The sequence below is a fragment of the Prunus dulcis genome, chromosome 5 (genome assembly GCF_902201215.1).
Source record: "Prunus dulcis chromosome 5, ALMONDv2, whole genome shotgun sequence".
Lineage (NCBI taxonomy): Eukaryota > Viridiplantae > Streptophyta > Magnoliopsida > Rosales > Rosaceae > Prunus > Prunus dulcis.
The window spans coordinates 17,009,581-17,032,646 of NC_047654.1; the positions used below are offsets into that span (position 1 = coordinate 17,009,581).

The following is a 23,066-nucleotide window of genomic DNA, read 5'->3' on the forward strand; positions in this document are numbered from 1 at the left end:
TATGTATGTATGTTATGCTTTGCTTTTAAACTATTCCGTTTGGTTTCCGAGAAATTGGGATAGAAAGTGAAGTATGAAGCGGGTTTTGTGTGTTGCTTTGGTCTCGAAAGATGGAGGTGCTCTGTTTTCCCCAAGGACTGTCATTTAAATTAAAATATCACCAAATTGGGCCTCTCATAAAGGATCCATATCCTCCCTTTGGTAAAACCTATACAATTGCCCCAAATTGAATTAAGTAAAAAAAAAAGAGGCAAAAAAAGAACAGCCTTAGTCTCTACTATAGCCCACACCTTCCTAGCTGCTTGACCCTTCAACTATGGGCGGATTGGGTGGATTATTCATGTAGTTGGGAAAAATATGAATTCAGTCCAACACAAATAACTTCGACCCGAGTTACAAAAGGAGAATTTCTCATACACACATTATAAATAAAAGAAAAAAACAAAAGTGACACCATAATTTAGGGCATTTGAATAGTCAGTCACTTTATCAGCCCTTTGCCCATTCGAAAATTGAAAGGCCTAATAGCAATCCTCCACGTCAATACTCAGGAAGTAAGGCCAAACATAACAAACAAAGAAAGAGGCCAAATCCACGACCACATGTTATACGATGCTTCCAAAGACAGAAACCCATTACCCCACACTTGTCGTCCTATCTTCCACCCACCTTCTTCATCCTTTCCCCCCATCCCCCTCCCTCCCTCTCCCTTTCATCTCCACAACTACTTGGAAATTTCTATTCAATACTCAAATAGCAATTTAGCTTAGCTTTAAATCTGGTCACAAGGCCACCCCTACTCAATGATTTATTTATTTTTATTCATGGGCCCATCAACTTTGATTTGCCCCTTCTGTACACAAGAAAACACAACAAAAAACCCAGAAACAAATAATACAACAAATTCCAAACAAGATCCAATACTCACTTCCTCCAAAATACAATTACAAGCGGAGGATTATGAGAACCCAAACAAGTCTTTAGCAGGAGATTACAAGCTTGTCCCACGAAATGAAATCTCCCAACCAAAAGTCACATACCAACCATCTCCCAACAGATAATGGCTGACCACTTCTATGAAAGAAACCAAAACAGCTCTACCCAGAAAGAGAGAGGGAGAAAAGACTTGGCCCCTTTCCCCAACACTCTCTCTCATTCTTAAGACCTTTTATTCCTCAAAATGGAACATCTCCCATCACCTTAATTTACATATACATATCTTTGAGTTTACACAAAAAAACTCTGAAGAAATAACATTAGATTGGACTTGACTTGTATATACAAAAATTACACACTCAACTCAAAAGACCCCAAAAAACCTTTGCTTCCTCCTCCTCTCGATGATGATCCCAAAGCACCCTCTCTCACAAAACTCTGCTTTTTTCCATAATGAGAGAGAGGGTTCTTCATTCTTGTGTGAGCCTATAACTGCCTAAGCTACAGCAGAGATGCTGCAGTTTCTGCGGTCCCTGCTAAGACAATCAAACCCTTCAATGCGCACAGCAACAGGCTTGTCCCCTGATTTCATCCGAACACATCCTCCGTTGCGCGCAGACAATGAAGACGGCGGTGCTGGAAAAAATGGAGCCATCTTGCTGCTGTTGCCAAATTGCTCATCTTGGATTACAGGGTTTGATGCCCTGCTTGGTGGAGACCCACAGAAAAATGGTGGCGATGAAGCCAGTTGGTTACTGGATCTCTCTTCACAATTTCCCTGTACTCATGAATTAACCAAAGAAAAATTGGGAAAACATTAGTTTTTCTATTCCTGGATTTGAATTCAAATTCGGAAGTTTGAGCTAAAACATGAAACAAAATTAAAAAAATTATGAGTTCAAGGTAGAAAAAACAAACTTCAAATCAATTGATTGTTGACAAATCACAACCAAATATAAGTCGGAAAAAAAAAGACTGCCCGATACTAGAAATTAATAAATGAAAATTAGCTCAAAATAAACGTTCCATGATGAGAGAGAGGAACCTTGGTGAGAAGAAAATCCAGAAGTTCATCAGACCCTGCTTGAGAATCTCCGATTTCCGATTGGCTGTGAGAAAGTAAGAGCGAAAACCATGAGCCCGAAAGAACAACCTTTGACTCTAATAAATTAAAATCTAAACAACGTGATTATAAAAAACAAAACAAAACAGAGGAGTGTGAGAAAAAGGTATATACTTGAAATATCTGAAGGGTCTGATGGAGTCGTTAAGGGAAGGATTTATGATGTTCAAACGACGTGGCTTTGGGCACACAACTGAATCCACCATCTTCATCCCCTCACAACCTGCCATGGCGTTCTGCTCGTAAGCGCACCTGTTCATCTTTGTCTCTTTTTTTCGAGATCTCACCACCAACGCCTACGCACACCCAGATTTTCTTTCATCAAAATTAACTCTAACAAAAAAAAAAAGACAACTTTGGGATCAAACTATAATTTTTAAACAATTTATGTTTTTCTGTTCTTCCATGTAACAAAGGTTCAAAATTTCCTGAAAACCAAACAAACCCAGAAGGCATATGAGGTAATCCTCAGTTTTTCCTTAGAACTTTGCAGATCTATGAATAAACAAGCCTCTGGCTTATATATAGGACACTTATAAAGAAGAGGAAGAAACAAACAACCTTGAGCTGCCACAGGAGGCTCCTCCGAGAGGAGGAGGAGAAAAAGATTGAGGGAAGAAAAAGGTCTGTAAACAGAATATTTTTTGGGCGTCTGAGAAGGAGAGAGAGATAAGGGGGTTGGGTGGGCCGAGTATTTATGATTCACAGAAACAGGGGACAGAGAACGAGTTATGTTAAGCTGTGTGCGGGTGCATGGTTTATCCGATTGTAGACAGTATCATATGTGTGATGATAGCCCTTTGTTTGTGGGGTCATTTTGACATCGAGATTGGTGGATGGATGAGACCGATTTGGTCCTCACGATACACGTATGCTTGCTCTTTAATTAAATTGAGATCCGGCCCTCCAGCCTCTGTTCTTTGCATCCTCGGTAAGAATCCAATCAATAAATAAATAATTCCTGTTTTACCACAAGCCTACAAAGGGAAATATCTCATTTTCTCATATATTATATTTATAGTAGTTCACTGCACAGTTGACCAATCACCATTGAGCATGTATGATGCTGCACAATTGAACCGTTTATTTTCTTTCCTGATTAAAGAAAAAGGCCCATTTTGACAAAGCTTTTCTCTAAACAAAAAGCAAGATTATGATCGAGGAAAGTCATATCTCTCATCCAAAACTTAGATTTTTCATGGTCTAAAATTAGTCTATATTTAAACAAAATCTATCTTATTTTGTATTTTCTTTAAAATCAATGAGTTTTTGAATACACTTAAATTTTTACGAAGTCTTTTAAAGTCGTGATTGAATATAGCTAAATTTGAATGGAGTTTAAAAAATATGAATTGAATACACCCAGAATTGTATAGACTTTTATAAAATCATGATTGAATACACCTGAACTTTTAAACTTCTTTATATTCTTTTAAAACCTAAAATTGAATACATCCCCCCTAATGCATATTTTTATTTATGTGATAAGGTGATGTTGATATAGATATCACGTTTGCAATGAGGCTTGACCAGCTGACCTTATCGTTTGAGTATAAACTCAATCAATTGACTTAACTCGACTAGCTGACCTTATCATTTTAGTATCAACTTAATCAACTGATTTAACTCACGTTTATTATGCATAAAAATGTTTATGATATGCATAAGAGGAAAGGGGTAAGAATGAAGGGAGGGAGGCTCCATGATTCCAATCCAAAGTGGAAAGGACAGAAAGAGAGATGATATGCAAACAGAGGAATGGAAGTGGGAACCACAACCCAATTTGCTTTCCTTTTGCGTTCGATTTCTTCACATGGCCACTGCCCATCAGCTGTTCAGTTGGTAAGCTTAAGTTGGCTTCTATTAAATTTGAAGGCAGTGGTCCACTGCGTACCTACCACCAATCCTTTCAATTGCTGAGCTCATACCATATCATATCATATATGCATAATATTAATGCACACATTTTTATATACATACACATAGATATGCTACATGATCATGCAGGCCCGTACATTGTGAATAAAGCTCCAATGTCTTGGTTGGGCTGAAGGATTTGCCCAATATACTAAATATAAGGCCTGTTAGGCCGTGGGTTATGAGACAATAGTTTAACGGGCCTATTAGGCCATATTAAAAACATTAGCAGATGTTTGCATGCCCCTTTATTCGAATTCGATCATCCTTTTTTTATATTAGAGTTGTTTAAAATATCGTCATTGTCAAAATAAAAAACAAAAAAACTGCGTCATTTGAATGAAACAAGGGGTTATAGTATCTAATGTGAAATGAAATCAAGCTACTTCAATCCATAGTGCAAATGATAATGCTTCATTTCCTTTCCATACATGATGATGTGCCCAACTACAACAAGGCCATGGAACTTTAAAAAAAGGTCAAGAAATCTCATTGTAGCTTCAGGTACACATCTTTAAACTAAAACGGCTGATTTATTGGACTAAATTTTATTTCTTTTTTCATTTCCCATGTAAGTGGGTCCATATGATATGAGCCTACCATATATTTTGATAGATATATATATCCCTTGAGTGTACCATGTGCCCTTTTTTTATTCCACTGCATCTGCATTGCATGTGTAGCAGCAGCCTTGCCCTTTTGCACACCTTCTTCCTCGTCAGTCTTCTCTCCTTTTGATTCAGATCAAATCCCAGCCTTGTAGATAAACTCTAATTTAAAAAGCTAGTAAAGCTAAAGTTATTCTTGTCTATATCTCTTCATGTTCCTTGCTTTCTTCCCCTCATCTTTCACCTTCAACCAATATCCCCTCTCTCTCTCTCTCTCTAAACATTCTCTCCTTCCTGGATTCCAAATCTCCAAAATCCCATGTGGTTACTTTTATTTGTAGGATCCCTCCATCATATTATATAAACATAATAATAATAATAATAATAATAATAATAATAATAATATGTATTAATATACAAAAGGGTACCTATAGCTAGGAGGATATTCATGTTTGTGCAGTCCTCCTCCTGGTGCACATTCATGTCATGATCTAGTCATCAAAGCAAGCTGTGGGTCATTGCGCAGGGAAGAAAAGTGGTGAGGAATCTCTGTGATATATCCCATCCATTATTCTCACTTTGCTCATCTTCGCTTCACACCAATGCAATTGTTCTTCACTTAACTCTGTCATTCTCAAAACCCTTGAAACTAGTTTTAGGTCAATTAGACCCATCAGTATCTCCATCTCTTCCTCCACCTTCAACTTTCTTTTTCTCAAGCATTTGTGAGAACGCCGAAGATCTTTCACTTTCATCTTCTTCTGCTCATCATCCAATGGAACAATAAAAAAGTCGAGAACCAATATGATAAGTTGATAACATTACATATAATTAAGCAGATGTGATTAATATAATATAGTCACTTACTTTTTGATTAATTTTCTTCGTCAGATGGAGAAGAGTTGGATCAACTGAACCTTTTCGTTTCCTTTTAAACATGGATGCTAATTTCTGGCAGGGTTTCTCCTTATCAGCCTTGAGAAAATTCATGAACGTTCGGATTCCATCTTCCATTATCATTAAAAACGCAGCTGACGAGATTCTTGAGCCAAAACCTTCATCCTTTTGATTACCATCATCTTCTGAAGCTTAAAACATAAAAAAAGCAAGGCATTAATTATTTATTTATCTTTGATTGATTTGATCTCTAGACCTTTTGCATTTCTTTGTTACTCGTGAATCGTGATGATGTAACTATTACAACTTTAATTTAACTATGACGCGCATACATTCAAATTATTGTAAAAGAAAAAGGGTATGAAAAGAAGTTTAAAGTACAATCTGGCTGCAGGACTACCTCGATATTCTGGCACTTGCAGTAACTTTGGTGCCAAAAGCCTCATCCTAGCATAAATCTCTGGTCTCCTGCCCTGCTCATAAGGTTCATTCTCTATGTATCTCTGCAGAAGAACTTGGAATTGCTGAAACTGCTGCGCTAATTGGCCAGGACAGCCGGGATCAAAATCTCCGTGTGACGCTCTTTTTTGTTCGAAATTCTTGTAGTTCCAATTAAGTGCTTCCCATGTTAAGCAAATTTGAGCAACATAAGCAGCCTCCAGTTCATGATAAGGGTTGTGACGTACGTCCAATGGCCTTTTTGTTACCATGGCGATTTTATGAACTATCCTCTCCGAAATTGATCTTGGACAAACTTGAATAGACCTGAGTGATTCTGGAAAATGAAAATATTGCATTTATGATTATCAGATTAATTAGCTTCAATCTCCCAAAATAAAAATACAACCACTTTAAAAAAAGAAGAAGAAAAAAATATAGCTATAGAAACAAAATGACCTGTTTCATGGAGCTTTTGGGCACTAATTCTGTCTAAGAACATCATTTCTTCATCGTACTTTTGAAAAACTGTGTAAGACTCCCACTTGGGGCAGCTTCTCCGGGACGACGAAGAAAATGGATCTTCTGTTGCAGAGTCCCTGCAATTAATTGAGCTTCTCCATTCAGAAGAGCTTTTAGAAGTTGATCCAACAGTTGAGTCGCCAAAAATCTCATCCTCTTTATTTTCTTGAACTTGGAACTTGTTGGTCTCCAATTGGTGTGGCCTAAACACTAGACAATTTTCATCACCAGGCAAATGTGTCTGATCTGCCTTGTTTTTTTCAGTGTTCTGTTTCCCACATTTACCTGCGTCAATAGCATAAGCAATTTCAGGCTGCAGAGTACATGTACAAATAAGATTACAAGTACAACATGTGACTAGCTATAGCTAGTGTAACAAACGTAGATGCTTGATATGTTCGTCACCATTTTTGGCATTGCTCCGCATGTCACTTTTGCGTAGGTCTATAGTTATCGGAGCGGTGGACCACACTTGATCATTTTGGAGAGAATTGCGAACCAAAACGGTCTCTTTCACTGGGATTTCCTCCGCATCATGATCATAATATTCAGATTCGGTAACTTGTGGTGAGCCATGCAAAGATTCATCTTCTTGGTCTTCAATTATTAAGCTCTCACGGGCGCTAATGAATTGATCTTCAGAAGAACTTGTTTGATGCTGGCTCTGAAGGTTGCTGTTCGGCAAAAACATCAGTGATTCACCGCCAAGAATGATGTCAGCCACCAGATCATGATCATTTTCTGTGCAGCTCTGATGACCATGAACATGAAACTGCCTTTCTGCTTCTAATTCCTCTTCCTCTTCTTCTTCTTCTTCTTCCGAAAACAGATAGTTTTCGTATCCATTCTGGTTTCTGCAATATAACAAATTAATGCATACAAAGGGTGAAGATTTAAGTAATTAATATGTCAAAGGAAATAACTAAATAAGCAAACAAAAAGTGAGCAAGAGAGGTATTGATGTGTAGCAGCATGCCATGCAAGGTTAATTTGTTAAGACCTTGGGAAAATTGGGTTGCTGCCAACAAAGTAGAAGAATTTGGCAAGAACAAAGGAGGAGACATAGAGGAAGAGCAGGAGGAGGTGCAAGGAGGATGAGACATTGTAGAAAAGCCTAGCAAGTGCTTCCTCTGTTGAACATGGCATTTTTTTTTTCTCTCCAAAATGAGTTTCTATCAGCTCCTCTCCCTCACAAAGCACATAGCAAAGTGGAGTGGTGCCCCTTCAAAAAAGTTAAAGCGTGTGCTTTGGTTGCTTTCGTAAAATCTCTTCCTTCTTGTTGGTCAAAATGGTTCATTTGTTTTCCAAGAAATGCCCCATGTGTCCTGCAATGTAGCAAGTGCCAACTTTACCTTATTACTGATTAATTTTATGCTCTATACATACACCGTATAGTATAGTTTCCCATTGTACATTGATTTCACAATCTATCAATTGAATACACACCCTTACATTTTTTTTGTTTTTATTGAATTGTTTTCTGAAAATCTAGTCTTTGGTAGAGGGTCAACCCAACCCTCTTATGAATGAGAGAAACTTATCTATATCGGGGATATTACCGTTACATCATACATGTAAGTTCTTCTCTGAATGAAGGGTTCAATTCATTTTGCATGTGCTTACATTGTGTGAAACAAATAAGGGGAATTGTTTATAATGCGATAGCTTTGTATTAAAAGCACATCAACCTTGTATTGTAGCTTGTATTTATTTAAAATATAAACATTTTTCTTTTTTAGCTTTGAATCAAAGTAGAAAATCCTATTCTACAAGAAAGGGGCCTATGCTATATCCAGTCCAAATAAACAAATGTAAACAAAAATAAAATAAAAAATAAAAAGAAGAGACCAAAACCAAGCCCCACGCATTGGTAGACATGTATGCATGCAACTTTTTAAAAGAAGTATTAAGATATTATTTCCCAATAAAAAGAAGTTAAAATCGTATATAATTTGTGTAAATGTGGATTGTGGGCAGTTTAAAGTATTCTTTGCCTCCTACGTCCTAATGGAATAAAGAGCCTTTTATAAAGGTAAGAATGGGGGTGTTGTCAATTGGAGCTTCTGTTTTGGAAATCTTCTTAGTTGTTTCTTGTATTTAACTTTGCCTCTAAGATTTCTGCAAACTTGTAGTTGTTGATCCACTCAGCGGTTGATTACTCAAGCAGGCACGAATCAAATCATCAGATTAAGTACTAAACTATTTGTATTAATCTAATCATCGCACTAAGTATCTTTGCTTGACAAAGACCCACACATCATATCGGATATGTTAGTTGACACAAAGCCCAAAACTTCCCATTTCTGGATTGCACACAAGCCCGAAAACCCAATTCTTGGTACCCCAACACTAAACACTCTCCTCTATATAAGTCATTGGAAAGCCCAATTGCATCATTATGTGAAAATCTTTTTATTTGTTGTGAAACACGTGTGTGGATGTAGCAAGGAAGACTTTTTGTGCATGCAATAATAGATTGATGTAAGTGAAATAATGTTTTTGGTGGGTGGAATGTTTTCACCTCCAATTCTCCCGCAAAGCATTAACTGCTCTGTTATTGTAACCTGCTCTAGAAGAGAAAAAGTGAGAGAGCAATTAAAGAGTTAAAAGGTTTTATTCGAGAAAGAAAATTCTATCAGTATAATACATTAAGAGCAAATATAATCTCACCTCAAATATTCAGTGGTACTTTTAGAGCATTTCCACCAGTTAGTCTCTTGCCATGGTAAGAGGAGTCCTAGGGCAGCTACTATTCACGTGAATAGTGGCTGCCCTAGCCCCCTCCAGCAAAGTGTGTTTCCAGCAGTTTAGGCTTGCCATGGCAAATACTATTCATTTTTTTGTTTTTTTCACAACTTTTTTTACTTAAACAATTAATTTGGATAATATTTTCAGATAAGATTTTTGGGTTCCTACGTGTCAATACTATTCATATCAGATAAGATTTTCGGTTTCAAATTTCAGATAAATTCAAAATGTCAAATTTCAGATACAACTTGAAAGTGAAAAAAATATTGAGGAGAAAGTGAATAATAGTAGAAGGAGAAAAAAATGTAAGAGGATTTGGTGTTAAAAATGAAGAGTATTGGTTGGTATTTATACCAAAAAAAATTCAGTAACTTTTGTGTTTTTTTTTAAAAAAAAATTTGATTTTTTTTCAATTTTTTATTGCAGAAAAATTGGCTGCCGTTGGATTGAAGAAAAAAAAAAGAATCGGAGAGCCAATAGGCTGCCACGAGGAAAGTAGTTGTTGGCGGCTACTGTAGCGCGTAGTTTGAAATTTTTTTTAACGTTGGCGCGTGCAATGCACGCGCCAACGGTAAAAAAAATTCGAACGCTGGAGGGCTGACGCCAGCCTGGCGTCAGCCATGACGTCACCGCCCTCGGGCCCTTGCTTGGGCCGAAATCGCCTTTGGGCCTGCCCAGTCTCGTGGCCCCCACCTCTTGCCCGGGCTGCCTCACACTGCTGGAAACCCATTTTTTTCCCAAACCCCCCCAGTCCGAGTGCAGCTCTTGCTGCTGGACTTGCTCTTATACTCTGTCTATTTTATAACATTATTTTTTTTATAATTATTTTAATGAAGGTCTCAAACTTAGAGAGAATGACAATGACCTTCTCAACTAATGACATGATTAATTATCAAGAATGAGTATTGGAATGATTCCAATTCCTAACTCTTTTACTAACATATGAGGAATAAAAAAAATTATGTGGTTCCACTTTAAAATCCGTAATCAAATATCCTCAAAATCGGGAATGGGATCAACTAGGGGGAGTAGTTGATCTAATTCCAATACCCTGATTCCCCTATCAAACTTCCTCGATTCATAGTTTTCCCAATTCTTGGTAAATTCTCCGATTCATGGCTTTTCCCATTCCTCATTCCTATATGAAGTCCTGTGTTCGAATCCCCTTTTCCCAATATCATTTGTATTAAAAAAAAAAGTTGGAAAAAACAAGCCAACTCTTATGGAACGTATGAATGGAGTTGCAAGTTTTCAAACCAAAAGTCACATCGTCCTTTCTGTTAAATAATCAAACGTGGGTAATGTAAAAAAATAGTTGTATAATGAACATGGTGTAAGTTTTCAACCCAAAAACATGTGGATGAATATTTGTTGTTTCTAGAAGCACCGGCAAAGATGCAGGAAAGATATGTACATGAAAAGTTGGGAGTTAGGATTGAAATTGATGTGAAGCTTGGAATACAAAAGGAGGGTGGTGAGTGAGGAAGAAAAGATCCAACAAAAACGCTTACCCAAGCAAGATACAGTCGTGTGGGTTGGTGACCATTTTAACCACTCTCATGTAAACTTTTGCCACCATTAATCATAATTTAACTAACAAAAAGTACATAAATAATCCACCTACAAGCTACAGCCCACAGGCTACAGGCCACAGCCCACAGCCCAGAAAATGAAAGATCTTTCAACTGTCAATTATGAAATATTCTTTGTCACAGAGACAAAACTATCATATCATGATTCATGTGCAATTCCAACATGCCACCTTAATATATTAAAATACTGCACTGCACCATATCAAGCAATCTTCACTACTATACTATATATCTCTTTTATATATTTGATCAGATTATAATGTTTATGTACATTTGGAAACATAGCCAATGGGAGGGGAGGGAGACAAAACGAAGAGGCTGCAAAATTTGTATATAAATTTTATTTGGTGCTATCAATAATTACCAAATTATAATTTTATTAATTTGGTAGATTAAGGGTTTGTCTGGGAGTGATTTAGGTGATTTTAAGTGATTTTATGGAAAAGCACAGGCAGAGAAGTACGGAGAAGATGCTTCGCCTAAAAAATGATTCTAACCTATCCAAAATCACTCCCAAACAAGTCCTAAAGAACTACATTTAAAAGGAAAATACTAGGCTCACTACATTTTTCATACCACATTGTGTACCACCTCTCTAATAGATGTGGGCCCCATTATATTGGTAGGCTATAGAGGTGGTACACAATGTGGTATAAAAATGTGGTAAGCCTAGTATTATCCCATTTAAAAAGAATATCCACAGTCACAAGAGAGATGATATCATTAGTGTGACATATTTCAATATAAATGAAAAGGATGGTTACTGTGGAATGTAGGTTCCCCATGTATTGGGATAGTTTAGTATTCTAGTAGTAGCGTAGCCAAATAATTATTGAAATGGTTTCGGTGGGTAGAAATGGGTGAAGGTGGTTGGACTGGATCATAGAATTATACAAAACAAGTAATAATATATATATATATATATATATATATCTACATATGAAATGAAATCTGCTAAGACATTAACAAAGGCAACCCTCGTGCCCAAATAATTGCCACTCATCTCTTGAACAAAATTTGATTTTAAAAAGACATGTACACAATCTTCATATCCACTTTGATTGACTAATTCCTAGTCAATGCCACACCACAGGTCTATGTGGGTTTTTTTGGTAATAATAAAAAATCTCATAATCTTACAGACGACTATCAGAAGAAATATACATATACCCCCTCTTACTTGTTCATATAAATGTATATACAGTAGTGGTGTTTTGGTAATTTAAAATAATTAAGAAAATTTGTACTTTGCAATCACCATCTTTGTCAAAGTGTTAGCTGTAATTATCAAAATATAAAAAGACTACTGGCTAATGGCTATTGCTGCTTCTTCTTGAAGATTTGAGCTCTACACAATACAAGGGGCACACCATTAATACCTCATCATCTTGGTGGGTTTATTTGAAGCTGGCATCAAGTATCCCTGCAAGCTACTTGCGTCTGCTGATTGCTTTCTTTTGCTCATCAAAATTATCCCACTTGGTTCAATATTTTTCTGAATCAGAATTAAGAATATGCAAGACAGTCTTCCTCCAGGGTTCAGATTCCATCCCACAGATGAAGAGCTGATCACGTACTATCTGTGCTGCAAGGTTTCTGATGCTAGCTTCACATCGAAAGCTGTAGCAGTTGTTGATCTCAACAAGTGTGAACCTTGGGACCTCCCAGGTATACATACATACATGAGATTATTTATAAGCATCCTCATCTGTTATAATTGTGTTCTTCATACCAGATCATCTGCCTTAATTCCTCTATTACATCTTATTTTCATCTAATATACGCTTGTGGCTGGAAGGTCTAGGATTTCTTTCGTTCTAATTCCTTGAGGCTTTTAGTAATGATATCTTCATGATCATGATATATAATTTTTTTTTTTCCTGATGTGTTTGCCAAAAAGAAAAATGGAGTTTGGAAATGGGGAAAATTATGTTTCTCTTCTTTCCTCTCTGATTTGCTTGACCAAACCATACCAAATACATAGACAGAACTAACTCCCACGACATTTTTTTCTTAGTGGACTTTCCTTAGCTGTAGGACTATTTATTGTTTTTTTTAAAATGCAATAAGACCTTTAACAGTATCTTCAAACACGGCATGAATATTTCCTTCCGATTTTGTTGACAGCATAAATATGATATGCAAAGTGATGACATGGTGATTTTTCTTCAAATTAATAACTAACAAACTAATGATGTGGTGGTGCAGGCAAGGCTTCGATGGGAGAGAAAGAGTGGTACTTTTTCAACTTGAGAGACCGAAAATATCCAACTGGACTTCGAACCAACCGAGCCACAGAAGCTGGGTATTGGAAAACAACTGGGAAAGACAAGGAAATCCATCGAGCAGGTGTGCTGGTTGGGATGAAGAAAACCCTAGTTTTCTACAAGGGTAGAGCTCCCAGGGGTGAGAAAAGCAACTGGGTCATGCACGAATACAGACTAGAAAACAAACATCCTTTCAAATCCTCAAAGGTAAACTAGATAAGCAAAACAACATATAATCATATACTTAATTAATATTTGCTAATTAATTCTTGAGGGCTAATTATTTCTAACTTTCTCATGTAATTAATATGCAGGAAGAATGGGTGGTTTGTAGGGTGTTTCAAAAGAGCATATCACTGAAAAAGCCACAGCAAACAACAACATCCTCACAGCAGCAGCAGCAGACATCTATTGAGTCCCCATGCGAAGAAACAAACTCAATCGTGAACGAATTTGGAGACATCGAGTTGCCAAACCTAAATAGCAACAACATTGCAAATTCATCCACTGGGTTGATCAGCACCATGTCCTCAACACAGAGCTGTTACAATAATAATATTAATGATCATACTAGTGACGTGAACATGAACTGGGGCGCAGCAAGAGAGGCAGCTGCAAGCGCTCTTCCGACGTTAACGTGGCCATGGCCATCGAACTTGCTAACTCCGTCGAACCTTTCGGTGAATTCATTGCTTCTTAGGGCATTGCAACTTAGGAGTAGTAATACAGGTGCAGCTACCCTAGATCCCTCTTACTCATATAATAATAATAATATTAATATTAATATGGAGCAAGGCATGCCGCGGCCAATGTCTCAGTTTGGGTCCGGCACTAGTGCAGATATGAATTCAAATTTCCAAGCATCTTCATCGACGAGAGATATGATGGAAGCCGTGCCGCCACAGCAGCATCCGGAGCAACCATTCAACTTGGACTCCATTTGGTGAAGTTTTAGTTGGCCTGAGATCGAATGAATAACCTAAATAACATCTTGTAAACGAAATGCAACTATATATATATATATATGACTCACTCAGTACACGGATCGACTACTTATGATCTATTCATGTAGATCGATCCATGTCGAAAAATAAGGTTAACTGCCTAGTTTATGGTTCTGTTTAATTATGTTCCGGAGTAGTTAAGTTGGCCCAGCTCAATGCACGTCAGCTGGTGGGGAAAACTCCCCAAGTCATCTGTTGTTGTTCTGTTAATCTTGTACGTAGCTCTTATATATTATGTATGCACTACATATAATATGTATCTCAACACATGAAAATCCTTGTTAATTAAAAAGCTCTCTCTCTCTCTCTCTCTCTCTCTCTCTCTCTCTCTCTCTCTCTATATATATATATATATATAGGAAAAGTTCATATAATCTAGTAGTATAGAAGTTGATATGGTATATTATTATTGACTAGAGAAATTTGCAATTGTTACAAATTACTCGCTTGTTCATCGAGAATTTCTAGTTGCAAGAAGAAAAATTGGAGTTAAGAGACTATCTGAGGTCCCGTGTTTATACCATTCCTTCTCTAATATCGCTCGTATTAAAATAAATAAATAAAATATTACAAACCATTAAACTCTTTGATTACAAGGACCTTGATTTCATTGATAAAAAAGAATCAAACTCTTTTACAAAAAATAAAATAATAATAGTAATAATAAAAATGAGTCATTCTATAACGCCCTTATATGAGGCCATATATCTTAACCATTAGATCAAACTAACCAATTTGATCAAACGGTTAAGAGATGGGGCCTCATCTAAGGGCCTTATAGAATTCTACGAATAGTAATAATCCAGCCCACTTGTCAAAAGAAAAGAAGAGTCCAGCCCAAACATTATAAGTTGTCCTTAAAAGCGCCCAGGCCCATTAAAGAACAATCACTGCACCCTCTTAAAGCACGCTCTCTTTTTTTATCTTCCCCTTCTTTTTATCTTTTTTTTTTTTTTTGTTTTCGCTTTTGACGTAAGCGCGCTCTCTCTCTCTCTCGCAGTCTCAGCGGACAATGGCGGGAAAGCAACTCGCCGGCGACAGTCTACCTGCGGATTTCGCCGGCATGTCGAAGAACCAGCTTTACACCATCATGTCTCAAATGAAGGCATTGCCTTTCCCTCTCGAATTTTTCTTCTTCAATTTTCCTTTCAAAATTTACTTGCCTCCCAAACACCTAAAGAAGACCTACGAGTAATGTTCGCGTTTGTTTTCTTTGTGTTGTTAAATACAGAATCTTATAGAGCAGAACCAGCAGCAAGCCAGGCAGATCCTCATTCAGAACCCGCTTCTCACCAAAGCTCTTTTCCAGGTTACTAATTTTTTCTTTAGGGTTTTAGGGTTTTTTTTTTTTTCTCTTTCGATTTTCCCCTTTATGCATAGATATGTAAATTTGTAATGTCTTACTTTTTCTTTCATTCATATGGTTTTGTGTAGTTAGGTTTAGTTTGTGTCAATTTTGATTCTTTATTCCTTATTGCCTTCGTTGAGAAATTTTTGTGTGATTAGGATTCAAATGATATGAATAGCTTTGTTTCGAAGTTCCTTACAGTAATTGTTTCTTTGCTAAGTGCTAAGTTAGTGTATGATTTACGTTTCTGCTAAGTGCTGAACTTTTACCAAACGGCCTGTCTGAAATTTTTTACTGTCCATGTCAAGGGACTTTCATCCATCACTTCAGGACCTTGAGTTTGTCTCATGATGTTGAGAGTTCATTGCTTAGTGGTCTCTAATCGGTTTCTTAATTTAAATAGCTTTTGTCTGTGAACTATCCCTTTTACCTTCAGCTGCTTGTATTAATGCTGACTGTATTTCTGCAATTTGTATCCGTTCACCAGGCACAGATTATGCTTGGAATGGTGCGCCCACCTCAAGTGGTATGCTTTTGTCTTTGGAACCTTATCTTTTTTCTGTTTTTGTGTTTCTATTATATGCTAAATAGAGGTTGCCTGTAGATTCCCAGCATTCAGCCATCAGCATCACAGCATTCCCAGCAGTCTACACAACCAACTCAGCAATCAAACATTCAGTCTGCTTCCGTGTCGCTGGGTCAAGTTGGTTTGCAGGACCAAACAGGGCCATCTCAGATCCAAGCTCCTCTGAGAAAGCAATATCAAAACCAATCTACAATGCCTAGCTCATCAGCTGCTGTTCCATCAATAAATCTTCAGTCTCAGCCTATGCCTTCACACCCTCTGCAGACCCCACAGCAGCCTAAGGGACATCTGAGTCATCAAATGACCCCGACATCGCTTCCACAGTCCTCTCAACTTCCAAATATACCCTCACATCCTCTTCATTCTTCTTCACAGCCACCTTCGCTTCATCAAACCCAAATGCCTACTGCTTCCGGCCAGTTGCAACAGTCATTACAGACATCAGGAGTTCTGCATATGCCAATGCAACCACCGTTGCCACCACAACCAAGACCACCTTCAATGCCTAACTTCCATCACCAGTATCCGCAACAAATGGGGCCAAACATGGGTTACCAACATGCTAATTCTCAACATCTTCCACAATCCATGTTTCATGTAAGATGAAGTTTATAGTTCACCAGTCATTATCAAATGTATCGCATATGATGGGATTGGGCTAATTGTCTTTTTCACTGATCTGCTCAGTCAGGTACAAAACCCCCTGTTAGTGCTGGGCCATCATTTCCCCAGGGACAGCCACCACTTCCAAGTCAACCACCACCTCAATCTTTGTATCAGGTAAATGTGTTTGGTTTATGTTTTTTCTTTCAATTTAAAAAATTGTATCTGTATAAACCTTGCAACTGTGTTCTTGATGTTTATATCATTAAAGAATAATGTTTGGTGAATGGGTTACATTCAATAATAGGAAAATACCATTTGCACCAAAAGATAGGCAAAGTTGGGCATGTTGTTAAGAGTCTTGTATCTCTAACAGTACTGTATTGAAGAAAAAAAGGGTCATCATTATTTTTATGGTTGGAGTTGCTTGATTATAGGAAATGTGTCATTAGTTGCCAGAATAAAATTTTAGTTTGTGGGCATGGTCTGCCTTCATTTTTCTGCTTCGAGCTTTCATTGAGAGTCGTTTTTGTGTTTGGAATGTCAGTTTCTGGTGGGTTGGGGTTCGCCTTTAATGCTCTTCTAATTGGGATTTCATGCCAGGTTTGGTGGATAATAATAATTGAGCTCACCTGATGGTTTTTTATTTTAGGGTGGAGGTATGCATTTAGGTTCAGAGTTCAACAATCAAGCTGGATCTTCCATGCAAGTGGACAGAGGATCATGGATGTCTGGCCCCTCGGAGAGTTCAAGTTCAGGACCGCCACAATTGGTTCCTGGTCAAATGGGCCCTGGAAGCCAGTCGACTCGCCCCCCACCTGTAACATAGCTGCAACTTCTCATATTTGACTTCAGCTGGAGCTTTATTTATAGCTTGAGTTTTCCTGTCACGCCATCTGACTTTTGTGCTCATTGTGCAGTTGACCCCTGATATGGAGAAGGCACTGCTTCAACAGGTCATGAGCCTCACACCAGATCAAATTAACCTCCTGCCTCCAGAGCAAAGGAATCAAGTGCTACAGCTACAGCAGATATTGCGCCAATAAACTTGTGTGAATTTTTGAAAATTTTCATACGGAAGTTGGACGGACAGCTTTAAACTTTTTCTTTTTCTTTTTCTCAGAGATACGATGGGCTATTTAGTAATCGAAGTTATGTCACATAAATTTGTTACTTATCAATGAGTTTTTAATTGATTGTATGCGTCGGAGGTTGATGCAGAGTGTCTTGTAACGCGAAGGTGTTGTAATTGTATCTTTGGAAATATGCTGCCAATTACTTGGCGAAGTTTTCTTGTTAGAATGTAAGACTTGAATTTCCTTCATCTACTCACCTACGTCCAATCCAGTACAAGTGTTGTTCATAGGATCTGATGGCACAATTTCTCGAAACAGAGCACTTGAATTTCCTTGAATTTGTGCCATCAGATCCTATGACTCTTGGTGATACTTGCCATCAGATGCTTTTGGTGAGTAACAACACCAGCCAAAAAGCAAAAAGATTGAGAATGAAAGCATACTTGCCTCTTGGTGAGTAATCTTTTTGTTCTAGTTGGCAAGAGCATTGCTTTCCTGCTTTTGCCTGCTTTCATGTAATTACAATACCAGTCCAATCGTCAGAAAGTTACAATGTAAAGAATGAATGAATGAACTACTAGATGTAACCTTCTGGTGTTAAATCTACATCCACTGTAGTATACACATACAGAAACGAACAAATGTTAACAAGACTAAACCAATAGCACCTAAATATGAAAACAATGGGTTGACTAACTACAATATGGGAGGCCCTTCTATAAGGAAGAGAGAAAGCTTGGTGTTAGGGACATTGGATTAATGTTGTTGAGCAACAAAATACATTAGAATTGTACGTATGCTAAAAGCCAAGAACAAGTAGATGTGTGCACTCTCGAGTCTCAATTGATAACATTTTGTTTCAATGTTTCCTCCATTGCTGCCAACTCCATCCTCTTCAAAGAAAAACTCCATCGCATCCATGTCACGGTCCAAGTCTCACATAAACATTCGCATTTTTAGACAGAAGCCACAACGCAGCTTGATTAGCATCACATGGCTGATTCTCATAAGCATATTTTTGCTGTTGTCAATAATTCTTGCTCAAGATGCTTTTCAAAATGCACAACTCTTTAATCTTCGTCTTCCCAATCAAAGCCTTCATCATCGTCACTACCATCTGAACCCATGCGTGAAGCTTCATCCTCACTCTGCAGATAAGAACCAAATATTTTACTCTCATTGATGCATAAATTCATAACAGGCTCTTATTTTTTCAACTGATCCTACATAAATAGTTAAGGAAAACAAAAAGCTGTCCTAGAGAAAAATTCGAACTCCAACCCAGGCCATCTAATCCCACAATTTGAGAGACAGGATGGTCAATAGATGATAATGAGAAACAGCATATCTCACTTGGACAAATTCAGAGGCACAATGAATCTGGTCGGGATCTCTTGAGCTCCAGGTACTCTCATCAGCTATATCTTCAGAAACACCCTGCTCAAAATAAACAAAACTATGGTCATACACATGAGCGAACACCCCCCATGCAAAAGCACAAAATCTACCCTTATATTGCACAAATAAATTTGCTTTAAATAATTTCAAAGACAAAACTAAGCAACATATAGGAGCATGCACATCACCACACTGGTATATTAAAAGATTCTTTTTTCTTTCAAGAGGGGGTAAAAAAAAAAAGGTAATGTGACTATTAACTTACAATTTCTGAACTCATTTGCTCTATGGTCTTCTCCAATTCAGATATGTGCTGACTAAGAGCCTACATAAGATCAAGTATGAGGTGAAGGCCACATCACAGAGAGACAAATATCAGTGGACATGTAATTCAACAGAAAAACTGGGATAGAAGAAAAGAAAAAGAGAAACCTCATGGCGTTGCATGGCCACTGAACGTTTTAATGCTTTTGCCTTAGTTAGAAGGTTCCTTGGCCTCAAGGTAATGGGTCGCTGATAATTCTTTCCACGATAGTAGATTAGAGCATATCCTTTGGGGACTCTTTCTATTGCCACAAGTATTCCACCACTCTCAAATTCCAATAACCTAGCTGTATCTTCAACAAAAGCAAGGGTCTTTTGCTTGCTTATTAATTTCACAAGTTCTCTGTGCTTCCAATGCAGATGCATGTTTTCGACAACGCCATCAAAAACACCGCGTATGCCTGGTACAATATGAGATAAAGACCATCAGTGTTTCAGCTCAAAGTTCCATCTTCACCCAAAAATTAAAAAAAAAGGATTACTCACCAAGAGGCAAGTATGCTTTCATTCTCAAACCAACCCTGCGAAACATAACCCGTTCCTCATCAGTGACTGTTTCCTGATCATAATCAGGACCTGCAGGAAGCATTGACGATTCTATCTTGGATAGGAGTTTCTCTGCTCTTAGCTTTTTGGCTTGGGCCTGTCAATGGATTCAGAATCTCAAACTCAGATATATTTGTGAATCTACATACATATTTTAACCAAAGATTAAGTTATATATCTAAAGAGTGTAAATGGTATATTTTGGAAAAGACAACATATGTTGCAAAAAATGGCACCACCCTCGTACACTGGATCTGGATGTACACAACAGATAACACAAAGTCTAACTCCCAAGATTCAGAAAGTCTACCATATCGGGGAATACAAAAGAGAAATTCCAAAGACAAAATCAGCATATAGTGACATATGGACAGGGTTAAAAAGATTACATATAGGCATATATGACTTAAATACATATACAAGTTACAACAAGCCTCTCCTTTTCTGAGATTAACAAGCCTTCTTAAGATTCAAAAATAATTATGTGAAACTTAATTCCGGAGCTACGGACAATAATGAAAGAGGCCCAAAGTCAATGGTGTACTTCAGAAGGAGTGGGAGTGTGAGACCCTTACAAGCTAAAAGAAGGATAGAGAAAACACTTACAACACCTAGTTTATGCTCAATTCGTTTCACAAGCCTGGCATTCTTGGCTTTTGAATCTTCTTCAATCATCTTTTCACGTTCTTCAGCCGATATTTCTCTTCCCCAACGGGCTTGGGCCTCATAAAACTCAGCCAAAGTTCCTGCAAGTGCCTGTCCTTCCTCTGCACCTGAAGAAGCTGCATCTATTGCTTTGATCCGCATTTTCTCTTCAACATCTTGAACCTGTTTCGTCAATTCCTGTCTTTCAGCCAGAGCAGCAGCTACACTTGTAGGGAGAAAGTCCTTTCCACGGTAAAAGACAATGTAATATTTGTTTCTGAGCAGTAAAACGCCACCTGTTAATGTCTGCAAAATAGAAGAAATTATAAACCAGAGCCCTTTCATCTTTATTCTACACAGGTTCCAGAAAAAGATTGAAACCCAAAAAAACAAAAACAAAAACAAAAAAACCTTAAACCTATTTGACAAAGAAAGAAAGAGACTGTGAACTAAGATTTGCTAGAAAATGCAAGGGAAAAGTGCTTCACATCAATATCAAGTAATAACAAAAAAAAGTTAAGAACAAGAGACAATGTAGGACGGACCTTCAGCTCTTCAGCCATCAATTTGTTGTTTGTATTCTGGATACCTCGTTTGACAGCAATCTTTGCCACAGAGCTTTTCTCCCAAAGTTTAATAATAGCAGATGCCAATCCTTGGTGGTTTCTATTTCTCCCTTCAAGAAGTTAAGCATGAAGTGTTATGTCAAATATTGACGTGGTAAACTAAAGAAAACTACACAGAAGGAGAATTTTACCAAGGGCAAAATGACAAGGAAGTGATTTAGCAAGTTTCCTTAAATTAGTCATCTCTGCATTAGTCAGCCGTGATCGCATCCCGGTAGGGAGAAGCCTGAAAGGTGTTTTGTAACCAGGAATTGTCTTGGGAAGTAAATCAGCATCAACAGGAAGTACTCCTGTACCCCACCACTCAACAAAACGCGGACCTAAATCATCCAATAGGCTGTTAAACTCAGCTTCCTCCTCCGTCATGTTCGGAAGATGTGCTGGGATTTTTACAGCTTTCTCATTATTATCTGGACCTGAAGTTGCATCATTGCCACTTCTTGTTGCCGAAGTTTCAGCTGAAGAAACATCTGGGATAAATAGAGCACCTCCTTCCCTATCAACAGTTTGGGATTTAGAAGGCCCTTTGTAGTTGCTCCCACGGTACACGACCATGACACTTCCCGATCTCCATAAAACTAACCCTCCTGTTCGACGCTGACCATCACTACAAGCAGTCAGTTACATTAAGAAAGTAAATGATATAAACAACAGTAATAGTAAATGGTGCCAACAACTCCTTCCTGTTCATTTCTAAATTCAAGACGGGGTTCCAAGTTGTATTCAGCAAGAATTGCATCCAATACACAATGTAGACACAAATGTAAAGAATGGATCATAACACCATGTGAACTGAAAATTCAAGAACTGAACAAACCTCAACAATCTCGTGGGCTGTCTTCATATCTAATGCCAGCACCTCATGGAACTTGAGCCTCACCAGCTCCTCCTTCCTCCACGTATCATGAATCTTCTCCAGCACGGCCTGCGTGATCCCGGCCTTAGGCACACTGATCCTTTCCCTAAGCACCATGCCCATTCTCCTCAACCGCTTAAGCTCCTCGTCCTCAATTGTCAATTCTGCCAATGACGGAGCTTTCACTCTCCTCTTCCTCAATCCTTTCACCTCCTCTTCTTCACTTATTTCCTCCTCCTTCTCCCATGGCAGTGCCACCTCATCATTGCTCTTCTGCTCGGCCAATACATAATCGGGCCGGACCCACTCGCGCTGTAACAAATCGCCGAGCTTCTCTTCTCCGCTTGCTGCCGGCTGCATTGAATCCTGACCGTCCAATCCAAGACCGTCGTCTTCTTCCTCATCGTCGGACCCTAACCCTAGGTTCCGCAACCTAAGCACGATTCTCTCAATCGCACTCTGGCCTTTGTTCTTATCAAAGTATTGAGTGGTGTTTGCTTTAACGGCTTGGTCACGGCCGTGCGATTCGTTTACCTTTTCGTTGACTTTTTGGCGGGGTAATTCGGCCGGAGAGTTTCGAGGGGGCCACTTGTTGAGCCAAGGAGCGGAGGGGGGTTTGGATTTGTGTGAGGGTTTGGCGTTCGGGTTTCCGCTGTGTTCGGTGGCTTTGAGAGAAGAGAAGGGTTTAAGGAGGCGAAATGACGGTTTTGAGGCTGAGAAGAGGAAGTTGAGAGAGGAGGATGAGTGAGAGGTGAGTGGGAGTGAGCTCCTCAGTGGCATTTCGGAAATTTTTGCGGTTGTGAAGGCCATTGTAGTGAGTAAGAAGTAGATTGAGCTTATTGTCGCTGCTGCTGATGGTGGTGTTCGATTTTCTCTAACATTCTCTGATTGCTCGGAACTGAGAAAATGTGGAGAGAAGGGAGGTTGCAGAAGACTGTCCCTGTAGTTACAGTTGGGGGGAAGAAAGAAGATGATAAGATATTTCTGGGAAAGTTTTGGATATGTT

The 23,066-nt window shown here is 38.3% G+C and overlaps 5 protein-coding genes across 9 annotated transcripts; 2 read left to right on the forward strand and 3 right to left on the reverse strand.

The window, feature by feature from the left end:
* Nucleotides 1–797: 797 nt before the first annotated feature.
* On the reverse strand, nt 798–2,955 carry LOC117627011. 2 transcript variants are annotated; one of them, XM_034358877.1, is made up of 4 exons: nt 2,621–2,955; nt 2,174–2,355; nt 1,982–2,045; nt 798–1,714 (listed from the first exon to the last, which is right to left on the reverse strand). In XM_034358877.1, exons 2-4 carry the CDS (start codon nt 2,317–2,319, stop codon nt 1,433–1,435), a joined length of 492 nt encoding a protein of 163 aa, XP_034214768.1. In that variant the 5' UTR covers nt 2,320–2,355; nt 2,621–2,955; the 3' UTR covers nt 798–1,432. The 2 variants fall into 2 exon arrangements, with proteins under 2 accessions (XP_034214768.1, XP_034214769.1); XM_034358878.1 differs by having other exon boundaries at nt 905–1,714; nt 2,174–2,392; nt 2,621–2,731.
* Nucleotides 2,956–4,371: 1,416 nt separating this feature from the next.
* Nucleotides 4,372–7,654, reverse strand: LOC117627012. 4 transcript variants are annotated; one of them, XR_004585702.1, is made up of 7 exons: nt 7,442–7,654; nt 6,847–7,295; nt 6,379–6,726; nt 5,882–6,256; nt 5,452–5,672; nt 5,013–5,345; nt 4,372–4,878 (listed from the first exon to the last, which is right to left on the reverse strand). XR_004585702.1 is itself a non-coding variant. In XM_034358881.1 (6 exons), exons 1-6 carry the CDS (start codon nt 7,585–7,587, stop codon nt 5,100–5,102), a joined length of 1,776 nt encoding a protein of 591 aa, XP_034214772.1. In that variant the 5' UTR covers nt 7,588–7,654; the 3' UTR covers nt 4,372–5,099. The 4 variants fall into 4 exon arrangements, 3 of the variants coding, with proteins under 3 accessions (XP_034214772.1, XP_034214771.1, XP_034214770.1); XM_034358881.1 differs by having other exon boundaries at nt 4,372–5,345; nt 5,452–5,663; XM_034358880.1 differs by having other exon boundaries at nt 4,372–5,345; nt 5,452–5,666.
* A 4,641-nt stretch (nt 7,655–12,295) lies between these two features.
* LOC117627257 (protein CUP-SHAPED COTYLEDON 1) lies at nt 12,296–13,995 on the forward strand. Its single transcript, XM_034359237.1, has 3 exons — nt 12,296–12,449; nt 12,990–13,255; nt 13,363–13,995. The coding sequence occupies exons 1-3, from the start codon at nt 12,296–12,298 to the stop codon at nt 13,993–13,995; spliced, it is 1,053 nt and encodes a 350-aa protein (XP_034215128.1).
* Nucleotides 13,996–15,037: 1,042 nt separating this feature from the next.
* LOC117627256 (cleavage stimulating factor 64) lies at nt 15,038–17,917 on the forward strand. Its single transcript, XM_034359236.1, has 7 exons — nt 15,038–15,157; nt 15,284–15,361; nt 15,888–15,926; nt 16,005–16,583; nt 16,674–16,766; nt 17,242–17,409; nt 17,510–17,917. The coding sequence occupies exons 1-7, from the start codon at nt 15,065–15,067 to the stop codon at nt 17,633–17,635; spliced, it is 1,176 nt and encodes a 391-aa protein (XP_034215127.1). The 5' UTR covers nt 15,038–15,064; the 3' UTR covers nt 17,636–17,917.
* A 314-nt stretch (nt 17,918–18,231) lies between these two features.
* Nucleotides 18,232–23,046, reverse strand: LOC117627255 (CRM-domain containing factor CFM3, chloroplastic/mitochondrial). The gene is made up of 9 exons (XM_034359235.1): nt 22,022–23,046; nt 21,336–21,801; nt 21,124–21,254; nt 20,540–20,884; nt 19,874–20,030; nt 19,496–19,788; nt 19,329–19,388; nt 19,019–19,102; nt 18,232–18,813 (listed from the first exon to the last, which is right to left on the reverse strand). The coding sequence occupies exons 1-9, from the start codon at nt 22,868–22,870 to the stop codon at nt 18,736–18,738; spliced, it is 2,463 nt and encodes an 820-aa protein (XP_034215126.1). The 5' UTR covers nt 22,871–23,046; the 3' UTR covers nt 18,232–18,735.
* Nucleotides 23,047–23,066: the final 20 nt, after the last annotated feature.

What these genes read in the sequence shown, in the direction of transcription:
- LOC117627011 (XM_034358877.1), bottom strand. Translation starts at nt 2,319, where the DNA reads ATGAACAGGTGCGCTTACGAGCAGAACGCCATGGCAGGTTGTGAGGGG. An exon ending in AGACCCTTCAGATATTTCAA is followed by an intron (nt 2,046 to 2,173) that starts GTATATACCTTT and finishes ACTTTCTCACAG; the next exon opens with CCAATCGGAAATCGGAGATT. An exon ending in TGGATTTTCTTCTCACCAAG is followed by an intron (nt 1,715 to 1,981) that starts GTTCCTCTCTCT and finishes TCATGAGTACAG; the next exon opens with GGAAATTGTGAAGAGAGATC.
- LOC117627012 (XM_034358879.1), bottom strand. Translation starts at nt 7,587, where the DNA reads ATGCCATGTTCAACAGAGGAAGCACTTGCTAGGCTTTTCTACAATGTC. An exon ending in AGCAACCCAATTTTCCCAAG is followed by an intron (nt 7,296 to 7,441) that starts GTCTTAACAAAT and finishes GTTATATTGCAG; the next exon opens with AAACCAGAATGGATACGAAA. An exon ending in GCAAGTGCCAGAATATCGAG is followed by an intron (nt 5,673 to 5,881) that starts GTAGTCCTGCAG and finishes TTATGTTTTAAG; the next exon opens with CTTCAGAAGATGATGGTAAT.
- LOC117627257 (XM_034359237.1), top strand. Translation starts at nt 12,296, where the DNA reads ATGCAAGACAGTCTTCCTCCAGGGTTCAGATTCCATCCCACAGATGAA. An exon ending in TGAACCTTGGGACCTCCCAG is followed by an intron (nt 12,450 to 12,989) that starts GTATACATACAT and finishes GTGGTGGTGCAG; the next exon opens with GCAAGGCTTCGATGGGAGAG. An exon ending in ATCCTTTCAAATCCTCAAAG is followed by an intron (nt 13,256 to 13,362) that starts GTAAACTAGATA and finishes ATTAATATGCAG; the next exon opens with GAAGAATGGGTGGTTTGTAG.
- LOC117627256 (XM_034359236.1), top strand. Translation starts at nt 15,065, where the DNA reads ATGGCGGGAAAGCAACTCGCCGGCGACAGTCTACCTGCGGATTTCGCC. An exon ending in TCACCAAAGCTCTTTTCCAG is followed by an intron (nt 15,362 to 15,887) that starts GTTACTAATTTT and finishes TCCGTTCACCAG; the next exon opens with GCACAGATTATGCTTGGAAT. An exon ending in TTCCACAATCCATGTTTCAT is followed by an intron (nt 16,584 to 16,673) that starts GTAAGATGAAGT and finishes TGATCTGCTCAG; the next exon opens with TCAGGTACAAAACCCCCTGT.
- LOC117627255 (XM_034359235.1), bottom strand. Translation starts at nt 22,870, where the DNA reads ATGGCCTTCACAACCGCAAAAATTTCCGAAATGCCACTGAGGAGCTCA. An exon ending in CAGCCCACGAGATTGTTGAG is followed by an intron (nt 21,802 to 22,021) that starts GTTTGTTCAGTT and finishes AGTGATGGTCAG; the next exon opens with CGTCGAACAGGAGGGTTAGT. An exon ending in TGGCCATGCAACGCCATGAG is followed by an intron (nt 19,389 to 19,495) that starts GTTTCTCTTTTT and finishes GATCTTATGTAG; the next exon opens with GCTCTTAGTCAGCACATATC.